At 38.2% G+C, this 14,861-nt stretch overlaps 1 protein-coding gene across 1 annotated transcript; it reads right to left on the bottom strand.

Moving 5' to 3' along the window:
- Positions 1–13,366: 13,366 nt before the first annotated feature.
- Positions 13,367–14,452, bottom strand: POU3F4 (POU class 3 homeobox 4). Its single transcript, XM_008155336.3, has one exon. The coding sequence runs from the start codon at positions 14,450–14,452 to the stop codon at positions 13,367–13,369; it is 1,086 nt and encodes a 361-aa protein (XP_008153558.1).
- Between the last annotated feature and the right edge of the window lie 409 nt (positions 14,453–14,861).

Consider the following 14,861-nt stretch of genomic DNA (forward strand, 5'->3'; position numbering starts at 1 on the left):
AGGCTGCTAAGGGAGGGCAGTTAGGGGTGACCAGGCTGCTAAGGGAGGGAAGTTAGGGGCAATTGGGCCGGCAGGGGAGCAGTTAGGCATCAATCATGCTGGCAGGGGAGTGGTTAGGGGGTGATCAGGCTGGCAGGCAGAAGTGGTTAGGGGCAATCAGGCAGGCAAGCAGGCGAGTGGTTGGGATCCAGCAGTTCTGGATTGTGAGAGGGATGTCTGACTGCCTATTTAGGCCCGATCCCACCTGGATCAAGCCTAAACGGGCAGTCCGACATCCCTCTAGGGGTCCTAGATTTGAGAGGGTGCAGGCTGGGCTGACGGACATACACCCCCCTCCATGCATGAATTTTGTGCCCTGGGCCTCTAGTACTTGTATAATACAATAAGGACTTCTGGTAACAAGAATTAAGCAATCAGACACATCCTTATTATAAAACGTGACCAACAAATACAACTCTATCATATGACATATACATTTATGGTTCAAGACAAGGCATTCATACTGGGCAACTGTTGTTTGTTAGCTGTTGTCATTTTTTTTTCTGACAGAGGAGGCTGAGTTTATTAAGCTTTAATGACTGCTAACGGTGTATCAGCCACCTTACACATATTAACTCATTTAATCCTCACAGTAATTCTATGCGGTAGTTATTATTATTACCCCATTTTTATTTAATATTGTCTGAAGTTTTACATATGTCTCCCTTTTTCCCCAACTGACCCCCCCCCCCAGCCATTCCCACCCTGGGCTAGCCCCCCACACTGTTGTCATTTTTTTTAATTTGACAATCTGAGGGAAAAGGCTCACTGCCATTGACTAAATCTTCCGCTACTGCATGTTCTATAAATTCTTGTGGCACACCTGTTAAAGATCCCTGACTTAGAATATATAAGGTCATACAATTTCAGAGAAAGCCTTTTGGCTTTAAATTAGAAATGTGTACAAAAATAGAATAATGTGAATTTTTAAATGATGGTGAACACAAGAAATTCCTACATTATTATAGTAGAGTTACTTTTGAATTATCTTTCTTAATTAGAAATAATACACATTAGTCATTAAAATGCTTAAAACCAGAGAATACCCGTATTAGTTGCCTATGTTTTAGTTTAAGAAATTCATGGACATCCCTGTGTGCAAATGATTTTCAAAGTTAGTGTGCTAACACACTATTTTGTTTAATGTGTTGTGAGGTGTGTCACAAAGGATGTGCTACTAATGATAGTTGTAAGAGCAAAGTATATGAATTATTTGCTTTTTAAAAATTAAATCAGAACATTCCAGATAGTCTTCATGATATAAGCTTCTGCATTACAACTAATGTTCAGGGAATTCAACTTAACCCTGGGAAAATCCATCAAGTGTGTTGCTTATATAAATGTCAACTGTCATGTGTATTGCAGTGGGTGTGTGTGTTGTGAAGCACTACAGTAGTCAATACTGAAAAGGTATTTCTTTATAACTATAGAACATAGAAAAGGAGGAGAAATGAGTGGAGCAATAAGAGCTAATATCAAATGAGCACATACTGTGTGTCAGACAATAAGTTAATCATTTGGCATAAATTATATTTTTATTTTTACAACAACCCTGTTAGATGCAATTATTATTATTCCCATTTTACACATTAGAAAAGTAAACACAGAAGTTAAAAAACTTGCTCAATGTCCTACAGCTAGTTAAGCTGCAGATCTGGATTTCAAAATGAGGTCAAAATTAAGAGTACACAAAATATATGATCCAAAGCTGTAATGATCATAAAATTCTGGGATGTGGCAGGTGTTCAATAATATTTGTTGAATTAATGAATGATTCTTGAATCATTAAAATCATACCTCCCCAGGAAGTCCATACCTACTTTTTGAGGGATTAATCATTGGGTACCCAGTATTTTGTATCGCCTTTCCCTGAGTTAGAGCTAACACTGGTTTATAGTCATCTGGGAACAGACTATAAACTAAGCAGAAAGCATTTCAGGTAAATCACCAGGGTTTCCAGAGTCAGAGTATATTTAGGGGCTCTATAAGCACCAGCAACAGGAACTTATTTCTAGTTCAAGAGGAACTGAGAGCAGGCTGGTTTTATTATGGCACTACTCCCTAACACCACCTCCCTCCCCTGCAAAAAAGGGAAAAAACGCAGGACAGTGAAACATCAATGTTTAGTTTTGAATTTACTGGATGACAAGAAAAGAATTTGTACCAGATATTTTTTTAAATTATAAAATTGTGCCTTGGTTTTTGAAAAAAATTATGGAGATAATTGTAGATGTACACGAAGTTGTAGGGAATAATATAGAAAGACTGGTGTACCCTTTGCCAGGTTTCACCCAATGGCAACATCTTGCAAAACTATAATGCCATATCACAACTAAAAGATTGATATATATACATCCAGGTTGCTTTTCAACAAACTCAAATGAATTTGCTTAGTCACTTAGGGTCCCCTCGGCCCACTGCTTGTTGTTACACTTATGTGACTCTACCCAAAGTTTATCTCTGTTCCCTAAAGAATCTGGCTAACAGCAGTGGCAGTCTGTCTTAGAAGGCTTAGCTAAGAAGACAACATGATCATGAATTGCCCACTGTGTTTCTAGCCCTTTCTCCTAAGATAAGCATGTCCCTGCATCCTATTACTTATGCTTATTTAATTCTGCAAATACAGGCCCATTGAGAATTATTTTCTTATTCCTCTGATTATTTATTTTACCAGGGTTAGAGACTATATTTCACACTGACCATATTTCCCCCAACATAATTGGACATTTTAAAATAGTGCTACAAAGCTATTTTGTTGAATGCATTTGTAATAGTTAAATATACATTAAAAAAGGAAAAAAAGAATACAGAATGCATTCTATACTTAATTAGTTTTTGTTAGAGATGTAGTTTTCTTTGGTATTCGAAAATCATCCTAACCAGTAAACTAAACAGTTACACTTTAAGCATTTCCCCACAAATTTCTAAATTAATAGATATGATTTCATCAATTCCTAGTCAAAAGAAAGGCACACAAAATCTCAATGAGGTTGTTTTTTTTAAAAAAAATTATTTTATTGTTTAAAGTATTGAGGTTGGTTTTTATCTGGGAATGATTTGATTATAAAAAGTGATTGCCAGATGTGTGTGTGTGTGTGTGTGTGTGTGTGTGTGTGTGTGTGTGTGTGTGTTTTAATTTAATCACAATACCATTAAATGTTCCAAGAGAAATTTTTGGTCTAGAAATACATTTTTCATGCTCTTCTTTGCTTACTGTTTGGATCATGTCATAAAATCTCATAAAATGAAATCCATAGTGAGAGCAGAATACTTGCACAGAATCTAGTCGTGTTGGAGTATGATTCTCAGCATCTGCTGGTGAGGCTTTCATTCCTTTCAATTCAAGCCCAACTTAGTAGGTGCAGCACTGTGGAATAGACTAATCCTCTAATGAGGAAAGAAGGGAAAACAGGGGAGGAATATATTTTGCATTGCTCCTCTTACCTGACATTTATCCCAAGTTTTCAAAATGTGCAAAAGAGAGGAAGGAAGCAAGTTTTAGAAGTCTTCCATGTGTTTATATTTCCACACTTTATCCTTTTTTAAAAAAAAAAACTTTCCTACAAAAATAATTCCAACTCATCAGGGATAAATTCAATCATAGGAATTCATAAATCATGCTGTGATTTTTAGTGTGTTTACCTATGAGTTAACAATTTCAGCTATGTGCAGATCAACAAAGATGCACAATATTATTAACTTAGTACAAATAAATGCTGTTTTGACTACAAAAGTCTATTATAAAAATTAACAATAAAATGTAGAGTGGTGGCACAAAATTGACAATAGTACATATCTCCAGCTCTCATTTAACCATTAGTTGTGTACATTTCTCTTATTTCTATTTTCACAAGGGATTGTTAGCTCCTCAAAGCAAAGTTCATACCTTACTACACATTCTTTACATTCCACTCCAACAATGTCTTCAAAATAGTATACACTTGATAAATATGTTTGTTAAATTAGATGTTGTTGCTGTTTATTTAGTCTACCATTTCTTACATATTTTTATCTAAAAAATAACTTGGTTTTGAAAATCATATGTGTGTATGTGGAAAGGTGGAGAATAGCTTTAAGCTATTATTATTCTGCCCCATTCTTGTCACTTTTTAATTTGTCATTGATCTTTGAGCAGGCTCTGCACAGTTCTGACAGCCAGCGACATGCAATAGGGTCAGGTCAAGCACAAAGAGTTTAAAGCAACAAATCGTTTCTAATAAATACTATGCTTCATTTTAGGTAGGTTGATATTTGATGTGTTTTTCAGAAAATTAAAAATAAATGTTTGCATGCTATCAGAAAGTAATGGCTATATAGTTTGCACTGCTTTCATTTAAGGGAAGTCACCATTTGTACCACATATCTCATTGTCAAAAGGGTTAAAAGTGAGCCAGAAAATAAATTAAGCATTAGGGGTCTCTGCCCTCAAAGTCCCCTTTACCTTAATACATTTAAAACATCAAGTCTGCCCATACTCTTCATCTAAATAGCTTTGTCATTTTTACAAAATACAGACTGAAATGTGGGTGGTGCTAGTGGGCATTGGAGGCTTTTCTTACATGGATATTATTATTAGCTTAGGAATAGTTTTGATGATTATTTTTAAAACAATAAGTCCAAAATGTATGTCCTAATTTTGTATGTCTGCGTATAATTAGAAGTAGCCAAGAGACTGTGATTTTTAAATAGACTATTTATCCTTTTAAGTTTTTTCTACAATGTTTGTAACAATTGTAATTTAAAATATTATACATCTTATATACACAATTACTTTTGAATATCACTGGTTTTTCATTTACCAAATAATTTGTTTTTCTTCAAAAGGCTCAAAACCTAATTTAACCAATATTATCAAATGTGTGTGAGTTCTATTTGTCTTTATTCCTCCTGTATCACATGAGTTTAAATGTAAGACTATTTCTTTGCAGTGTGAGCCCATGTACTTTTATGCTCTCACATAGCAATGAATGCAACCTCTGGCATATACTGCCCTTCAATTGTGCACAGTAATCCTATTGATATTAATGAGTTTTTGCCTGGACTGAGTATGGTCATTTTATATGGCCTGAAGTGGTCGTTTTGTTGTGATTTGCATATTGGTTGTTGCAGAGTATAATGTATACATAATTTCTAAAGTGCCTAAGGATCTTTACAGAGGAAAGTTAGATACATAAATTAAGAAGATTATTGTTGCCTTTACTTTAAATTATTCTATTTGCAAATTTTCTAAAGCATGCATAAACACAGTACAAAGTGCAAATGTGGTGCAAGAGAAACCTCCAGAAAATAAAATTATTTCTGATCAGCAATTCTAAAATTTCCACTTGTGGACATATTTTCAATCCATTTAAAACAAAGCTAATTAGTTTTCTAACTCTACAGAAGGTATTATAGGAGACATGCAGAAGCAGAGCACTAAGCAATAGAGGAGACTATAGGACTTGAACTTCCATAGTAATTGAGAGACTGAAGCCCTCAGGGTGAGCAGCAGGCCCTTTGTCCTGCAATCCCTTCCATACAACTTCCTTACATCTGCACAAAGGAGGTCAGTGGGGAGCACCTGCAGAGCTAACACTGTCCACTCATTGAGGGACAGTGATGGAGAGAAAACTCAAGGTGGATATAAGAGCTACTTTGAAATAACACTTTAGTTTCACTTTTAATGTAAAATCTGGAGAAGCTCAGGTTTTCTCTCTGAGGATATAACACGACAATGAAAGTGAATAAGGAAAATATGTTTATCTAGAATTTCAACCACTCTCACCAAAAAAGCTCAGAATTCAGAATTTTAGGTTAACACACATGGCTCCTTTTCCTATGATGAAATAAATTCATTTGTAGAAAATTGCTCTTCACTGTTGACCAAGTCAATCCTTATCCCTTAGCAGTGGCTACTGTACACTGTTCTAAACAAACAAAGTCCTTGATTATGCAAATACATCTCACAAATTTTATTTTTCCCCCTAGTCAACGACAGGCTTAAGAATGAAATACAGTTATTTCTGATGAGCAATTCTGAAATTTCCACTTGTAGACATATTTTCAATCTATTGAAGACAAAGCTAATTAGCTTTCTAACTCTACAGAAGGTATTATAGCAGGACATGCAGAAGCAGAACACTAATTTTTTTTAAAAAGTCTGACCTTTTCTACATGTGTGTATACATGTGCTCCTGTGGCAATTAAAAAAAAAACTTGATGTAATTAAATTAATACTACCAACACCTCCACAGGTAGACTGTGAATAGTAAAACATTAAGAAAAATAATATTTCTCTGTGAATTGAGTTCACTCAGGTAGCTATTTTTTTATTGATTGTTTTAGAGACAGAGGAAGGGAGAGGGAGAGACAACAGAGAGAGAAACATCGATGTGACAGTAAGAGAAAAACATTCATCAGTTGTCTCCTGAAGTGCCTCAACCTGCGATCAACCCACAACCTGTGTATGTGCCCTGATCAGCCTGGGCAAGTGTCCTGACTGAACTGAACTCCTGACCCTTTGGTGCAAGAGATGATGCTCCAACCAACTGAACCACACCAACCAGAGCCCCAGGTAGCTTTTTTTTTCTGCAGTTGGGAATTATGTTTCATTTGAAGTCCAGTAAACTACTACCCTTGTACATAGCCCTCTATTTTCAGTGGTTTAAAAATATGACCTCAAGTAGTAATCTTAGCAGGTGGTATGTATATGTGTGTGGCTTTCTGTATTCAGATTGCAAGTATTAGGTAAGGGAAAATCCTTAACCAGATATAAATTCTGTGGAAAAAATGATTTTTAATATTGATCTGGGTGGGGGGGGATACTAAAACCCCGTTTACATGTTCACTTTCATAGCAGAATTTCTACCCTGTCTGTAAAAAGAAGGTAGAAGAGCAAACGCTAGTCTCTGATCTGGTAATATCTGGGAGATAATCAGCCATATTATTAAGAGATTCTCCAGTATATGAAAAACAACGGAAAACACAAGAAAAAAAATCAATATTAAAAATGTTTATATGAACCCCATCTCAAGAATCAATGCTGATATATAACAGACATTGTTTACAAGATGACAATGCAAGCAGTCAATTCAGTGTGTGTGTCAAGAATTTGGGGGAAGATAACTCAAACTGGTGTTTTTTTTTACATTATTCAGATAAAACAAGAGTTTTATAGACTAATATTTTTTATTTTCAATTGACTATGCCAGAATACTGTGGACACAGTGTAAGTAGCTGGAGAGATGAAAAGACATACCTAATGAATTGGTCAATGAGTTGATTTCTTTTCTGTCTTTGAGGACAATCTGTTTTCTGTTAAATCACCCTGTCTGTGTGCAAGGGCAGGGATAAAGAGAAGGGGAGGGAAGAGGGAGCATGTTTACAGTTGTCGGTATGTGTCTACACACATATATCATATATATTAAATACTGTAGAGTTTCACCCAAAAGCAAATTGTCCTGTGATTTCCTCCCTTAGAGATTGAAGTCACCTCACACAAGGCCCCTTTGAAAGTTGAGTAAACAAGCCCCCTTGGAAGCCATCCAAAATGAACTGACCTTATATTAAATCCTCATTGATAACAAATAGTATTGTAAAGAGATCCTAGTTTTCTAGCTAGTGAGTTAGATCATGTGTGAATGGTTATGATCTATACTCATGTTTGTGAAATAATGCATAGTGATTTAATGCATTTTTCACTGGAAGGCACAAGAGTTTAATTTTGTGAATTCCCTTTACAGAAACAATAGTTGAAGTCCTTGTATGTGTTACTCTAACCCCTACCTTTTAGATAGAAGTTAACCGAAATTTGTTTTTGAGACTTTATTCTTTTTAAATAATTTCCTAATTTTGGAAATGTTCTATCAGAAGTGCTCTTAAGAAAAGATACATTTATTTTATCTCATTAAAAAATCCTTAATTGATTTTAAATATATTTTATATTCACTTTTCATAATGTTTTAAAAATTTATATATATATATATATATATATATATATATGTAAATTGGAAGATTGCTATTTTTAAAACTACTATCTGGGGCATGTATAAAAAGTGTTCTATCTTTTTTATTTTACAGAATGGGTGAGTGTGAGGGATATCAATTCACATGGTATTGTTTTTCATTGTTATTCTCTCTTCCTTTCAAGATTTTTTTGAAAGGGTCACATGTGTGGATTTTTACATATTATATCATAGATGTAATATCTCAATTCTGAGGTTCCACACATGTCTTTATAAAGATCTGACAGGTGGAAAAATACATTCTTTTCTTTTGAAAACTCTGTCTTAACCTCTAATAATTTCCTACTTCTTCATTCCCGTTTTATCTCTTCCCTTCTTACTAAAAATATAATTTAAATAAAAATAGAAATTTATGTTAAGGCTACTTATAGCCTATGGACAATTAAAGCAACAACAGCATCCTGACTAGGGAGCACGAGAAATATCTAAATGCTAAATACTTCCAAGGGAAACAGTGTTTTATTTTATTAAAGACAAATACAGTTCATGTACTAATTTAGGCAGTGGTTTCCCCTAAACTTTTCTTTGTAAAGATAAGAAACCAACTTCCAGGCATAACATTTATTTTCTTGTTAGGATACATGCTAGAATTTAATAATTCATTTCCCTTTTGTTATGCATATAGAATGTCACAGACATATAGATAATCAATTTATGTCTGTTTACATAAAAATATATACTTGATTTGCATATGTGACTTTGTTTACATATCTGTAGCACCTTAATGCTTACTCTTTTCGTATCTCACTCCACCCCTCAATATATTCCTTTTGTGTTGCTCTGTTAGGTAATAAAGGTGAAGCTGTTTTACTTTTACCCCATTAATTAAGGTAAATAATTATTGTTCATTTGAACCCACACATTCTTGTTATGGGAGAGAGAGCCACTGTTACCTGGACCTGAGAGAAACAGGTTAAAGCCGCCTCTCCTACAAAGGCCTTGGTTGGGACTGGGGTGGTGGCAACCTCAATACAAAGGAAGTCTAAGACAGAGGCACCACATATCCTAAATTTTAATGAAAATGTAATACTAATGATATAATGAGGTTGGTTAGGCGGTCATCATAAAAGCCAACTAGACTTTGTTTATATTTTAAGAAAAATAAATGAGGCAGAAAAGGAAACGTCTCATAAATATGTATAAAATATATGTTTCAGTAATAACTAGAAAAAATACTGATAGTGATAAATGCCTATTTATATTTATATAAGTATCTCCTAAAATATCTGTTTGTGGTTCCATTAAAGAGTTCAGAATACACTGCTAGTTGGTTTCTGTATACTTTTATAAGATCAGCTATAACTTTATAATAAATTCAAGACACATTTATAGATACAGACAACAGACTAATAGTTGTCAGAGGGGAGGAAATTGGGGGACTGGGTGAAAAAGGTGAAGGGATTGAGTAGTACTTATTATTAGTTACAAAATAGTCTTGGGGATGTAAAGTACAACAAAGAAAATATAGTCAGTATTATTGTAATAGTTATATATGAAGTTAGTTGGGTACTGGAAATATCTGGGGGAATACTTTATAAAGCATATGATTGTCTAACCACTATGCTATACACTTGAAATTAATACAAAATAATATTGAATAAAACTGTAGTTGAAAAAAAATTGTAAAAAGAGCTATATGATATTGAAAGAGAAAGAGGTTAGTTGGTATGAATCAAAAGAGAACCAACAGGTTTAGGACTATGGATTTTGTGTTTGTTTATACATCTCTATAAAAATCAGTATTATTTATAAAGAGAAATATGCCTATGAGTATACACACAACATGTAGTATATTTTATATATAATGCTCATATGTGTATGGTGAACTGTGCAACTATAAATGATGGCAATCTAAAAAATGCAAGACATTACATGTGATAAGCATTACCTATTGAAATGAGTAAATAATTTTTCTTCGTCTAACAAAAAATACTTCAGAGTATGAATTGAGGAAAATTTTACTGTTGGAAAATTATAGGCTTGTGAAAAATAACAGAAGTGAAATGGTATTTAGAAGTAAGATGAAGAGTGATGAATCAAGCTTTTCCTTCTAATGTCTTTTTGCAATATTTTTCCTTCCTCCAAACTCAGATAGGAATGAATAAGAATTAATTTAGCCTTAATGGGCAACATAAAGTGGACAATTTACTGGAATTTCTGGGTCCAAGGAAAAGGAGAGCACTTCTCCTTACATACAGTCACCTTCCTAACCCTTCTCAGGAGAATTGGGGCTCACCTACCAGAAGGACACTGAACAGGAATGGAAAAGAAAAAGAAGAAAGGTGGTTGCAACTAGATGAGATAAATGCCACATGGAAAGTCTGGGTCTAATTTCAGGAGGCACAGTTTCAGAGAAGTCTCTATCTTTTGGACTAGAGAAACAAACACTCTTTTAGGAGAACATTAAAAAGATAGCACCTCTTGAAATAAATGTCCTGCTCTGTTAGCCTTCTTTAAGCCACTGTGTCTCCCAACATTTGGAATGTGTTTTGCCTGAGTATGGGTGTGGGTACAGGCATGATAATGGGGCCCTGCTGTGTGTGCAATTATATGAAAGGCAAAAAGTTAGAAGGAGAAAATCAAGAATCAAAACATTGACCAATGATTTCTAACCTGAAGCAAAGCCGATGCACTGTTCACCAGGAATGTGCCTCTGTTTAAACGCTTCAGTTCACACACTACCACACAACACAAGCAGGAGGGAAGAAAAAAAAAACCCACAGATTTTTTGAAAAAAAGTTTTATTTAAATGTTTTTAATATTTTACAACAATAAAATATTGTGTCAATATAAACCCCTTGACTAAAACTGTTCACATCAAACATTACAGTGAATTGTTTTCTTTTTGACACCAAACTCATCTTTGAAAGAGTCTCCTTTATAACACAATGCAGAATTTATTGAAAATAAATAATTGCTGGCAACTGCAATAGGCAATTTGAATAAAATAGTTGAAAAAGCAACTCTTAATGAAAATAGCATTTATTATACATCAGTTACTAAATGAATAAACTAAATGATCTTTTTTAAATTAATAACTTCAAAAACATTTAATATACAAAACTGTACAATTATAAAGTCAGCAGAAATATTTGGGTTAACTCAGGTTTGAACCATAGTGCTTAACTGCAAAGAAAAAATCAAAACAAACAAATAAACAAATAACCCTAACAGTTGTAAAACATGATCTCGATGTGTGAAAAAGTTCCAGAACTAAAACCCAATTACCAACAGAATGCAGAGGCTTCACAAAAAAAAAGAAAAAGCGTCTGGGATTTTAATTAACTCATGCTCTTGGACCTGCAGCTGGGGGACACACAGTGTGGTGGACCAGAGCCCTGGCACCCATACTAGGGCATCTTCCTCAGGGGGCACTAGGGTATCTGGTCCTTAGGTAGTTTGAAGCTTTGTCTACTGCAACTGCCCCTGGAGGCCCAGCTAGGCTGCCAACCAGGTCATACAAGCTCCCAGGTGCTTGGCGATCCAGCACATGTATGCTCCTTGGTTATGAGGTCTGTCTGTGGACCTGGCATGTGGACTTGAGAGCGAGCAGTAAAGCCACAGCAAATGCATACTTTTTGGATCTCTACATAGTCTAGCAATATTTTTTTGTAGTTTTTATTTATTGTAAATAGTAATAATATACACACAACTATCTACACACATACGTTTGCACGCTCACACACCGCTCACACACGCGCACATCCACACAGAGAGACGCATACACACAGAGAGATTAAAAAAAAACAAAAAACAGAAACCCAGCCGCCCAGGCCCTCACTAGCTAGCTCAATCCTCGCAGTGGCATTCCACCAGCTGTGCTTGTCCGAGGCATGGAGATGGCTCCCGGTGTGAGCTCACTCAGGGGCAGCGGTATATACACACACGGGAAGGGTGTGGTAAGAGGCTAGACCAAAATTCCTGTGACCTTTGCCAATCATTTCATTGTCGTTCTGCACAAAGCAGAGAGCGCCCTCACCATCCCTTCCCGAGGATTTTTTTACTCAAGGAGCAGACATTGCACTGGAGGTGAACCGAACTGGGAGGCACTGACTGTCGCCAGAGTCTCCGGGTCCTCTTCTCCAGCGAAATTAATAGCCTTTGAAGGCAAAGTCCTTCGCCTAGGAGGGCCGAGGTGGGGTAGCGCTGGCGATCGGTCGGCCTGGATAGGCTCTGGGCCCTTGGGGAGCTTTCGAGTGCAGGCATTCCAGACCTCCGTTTGTTCATAGTCCTCTCAGCTCCTCACGACTACCTCTATCGCCCCAGCGCTGCCACTGAATTCTTCTCTGGCACCCAGATCTGCATTGTAAAAGCCCAGCAAGGGCTCAACAGTTCTGGCAGGGAGGGCAGAATCTTTCAAAACAGCCTCTCCTACTTCGCACTACTTTGCAAACCCAATCAGCTTGCCTATTCTGCCCATTCTAGGCACTCCGCCCACGGGGGAAAACAAAACAAAACAAAACAAAACAAAACAAAACAAACATATACGTATCAAGAACTCTTTTTCCATTGTATCCTTTCCTCTTCTTACAGATTTGGGATAGGGGCCATGAGTGAAAGGTAGGCACATTTCTCCCCCTCCTCCTTCCAGCCTCCTCTCGCTTTTATAAGCAATTAAAAAACCATTAGCTCAACGAAGGAATAATAATAAAAGCAATAATAAAGTGGAGTGGTCGATTAGATACAAATTATCTCACAAATATTGTGTACAGCTTGTAGTAAAACACCGCAGACATTTAAAAACGCTATAGAAGTTTTTTTTAAAAATGCAAAACTAGTCTATTGTAAAACAGATTTCACCTGAAATACAGCTGCTATAACCAAGGCGCTGAAAGGTTATTTAGAGGCACACATCTTCTGTCTTCCCATCTCCCTCCCACAATCCCTAACCCGCCCCCAAATTTCCCCACTCCTTGCTATTCCTAGAAAGGAGCAACCAAACAAACCTTACTCAAAGTAAACAATATATATTGATCTGCAGAAAAGGTTGTAGAGAAAACTGTTGCCAGACCGCAGGGGATACGAGAACCTCGCCTGGAGTGCTTAATGAAACTGTGTATCAGCGTTAAGAAGCCTGAAATGAGTGTGTTTCCTTCCTTAATATATGTTAGAATCCCCTGTTGAAAGGGTGAGGGGTAAAGAAATAAAATATAAAAAATATGAGAGAGAGAGAGAGTGAGAGAAAGAGAGAGAGAGAGCGAGAGAGAGCGAGAGCTACAAAGATAGCAATTATGAAGCTGGAGTGAAAGGAAGGGAGTTAGGAGAGAAAGAGAAATCCGCGCTGCCCCAGTTCGTTTGGCCGATCACTTGCTGGCTTCCCGCAGTCAGAGATCATGGCAGGACGTGTCTGTTTTCACGGTATGCGAATAAACCTCATGTGGCTGCTGATCCCCTGGTGGAGTCATTCTTTTCTCTTTCTGTCTTCTATTACAGAACCAGACACGCACTACTTCTTTCTCCAACTGGAGGCTGTCTGCCAGCGAGGAAATCTCCTGTGCGGCCGGCTTGGGACACTTGAGGAAATGCGTCTCCAGCACACCTTTGACACTCACCTCAATGGAGGTTCGCTTCTTGCGTTTGCGGCCTTGCGCTGCGATCTTGTCAATGCTGGTCGGGCTCCCAGTGGACGAATCAGCCTCCTCCAGCCACTTGTTCAGCAGTGGCTTCAGCTTGCACATGTTCTTGAAGCTCAGTTGCAAGGCCTCAAACCTGCAGATGGTGGTCTGTGAGAACACGTTGCCGTACAGTGTGCCCAGCGCCAGCCCCACGTCGGCCTGCGTGAAACCCAACTTGATTCTTCTTTGTTTGAACTGTTTGGCGAACTGTTCTAACTCATCCGAGGTTGGTGTCTCCTCATCGGAGTGGTCCTGGCAGTGGTGAGAGCCTAGATCGCTATGGTCTGGGGGCTCCCGGAGCACTGGGTGTAGGCTCTGTGCGGTGGCAGAAGCCGGCGGTGGGGTGAGTCCCCCGTGCTCCAGCATGCCGCTCACGGTGAAGCCCGGCTGCGAGTACACGTTAAGGGGTTGGCTGCTGGACGTGATGGACGGGTTTGAAGCCGGGGTCGACCCCCAGGCATTGGGGTGGTTAGTGTGCGGAGAGTGGTGGGCGACGTGAGGCGAGCGGTGATGGATGATCGCGCCCAGTTGTAGGTCTTCACGCCCGGGTTTCACGTCCTGCTGGTCCAGGGGGCTGGTGGCCAATGTGGAGGACCATGGGCCTCCGTCGCTCAGACTGGTCACCCAATGGTGCCCGAGGGGATGCCCATTGCTAGGAACTCCCTGCAAGTAATCACTTTGGAGAAGTTTCTGAGGATTTCGGAAAGGACTCCCCTGCTGCATGCCCGCAGAGTCCGCATGGACCAGAGAGCTGGAACTGAGAATGCTGTAGGGATTCGAGGCAGCTGTGGCCATGGTCGGTGAGGATCCCCTACTAGTTATAATGTGGCAAAGGGAGCAGCTTCAGCCTTTGACATCTATCCTGCGGGGGAGCCAAAGCAGCCAGAGAGTTACCGACACCTACCGCGGCCAATCGCAGCGCGTCTTGGTCTGGCCTGCCGTGCGTTCGGCCAATGGCGGTGCGGGAGGCTGGGCTAGCATTCCAAATTAGGCTGGCGAAGCTCTGAGAGTTGCAGTGAGACCCAAGCAGGAAGTGAATCAAATCTTTCTGATCGGTTGGCTGCCTCACGCTGAGTGGCAACAACAGATTAGTTGGTTAACCCACCACCACCACCACCTCCACCACCTACTTCGCCCGTGTTTGTAGTGGAGCGGGAAAAATGAGAGGGATGTGTGTGTTCGTGTGTGTGCTTTTAGGCTGATA

This window comes from Eptesicus fuscus, chromosome 1, assembly GCF_027574615.1.
Source record: "Eptesicus fuscus isolate TK198812 chromosome 1, DD_ASM_mEF_20220401, whole genome shotgun sequence".
In the NCBI taxonomy this organism is placed as follows: Eukaryota; Metazoa; Chordata; class Mammalia; order Chiroptera; family Vespertilionidae; genus Eptesicus; species Eptesicus fuscus.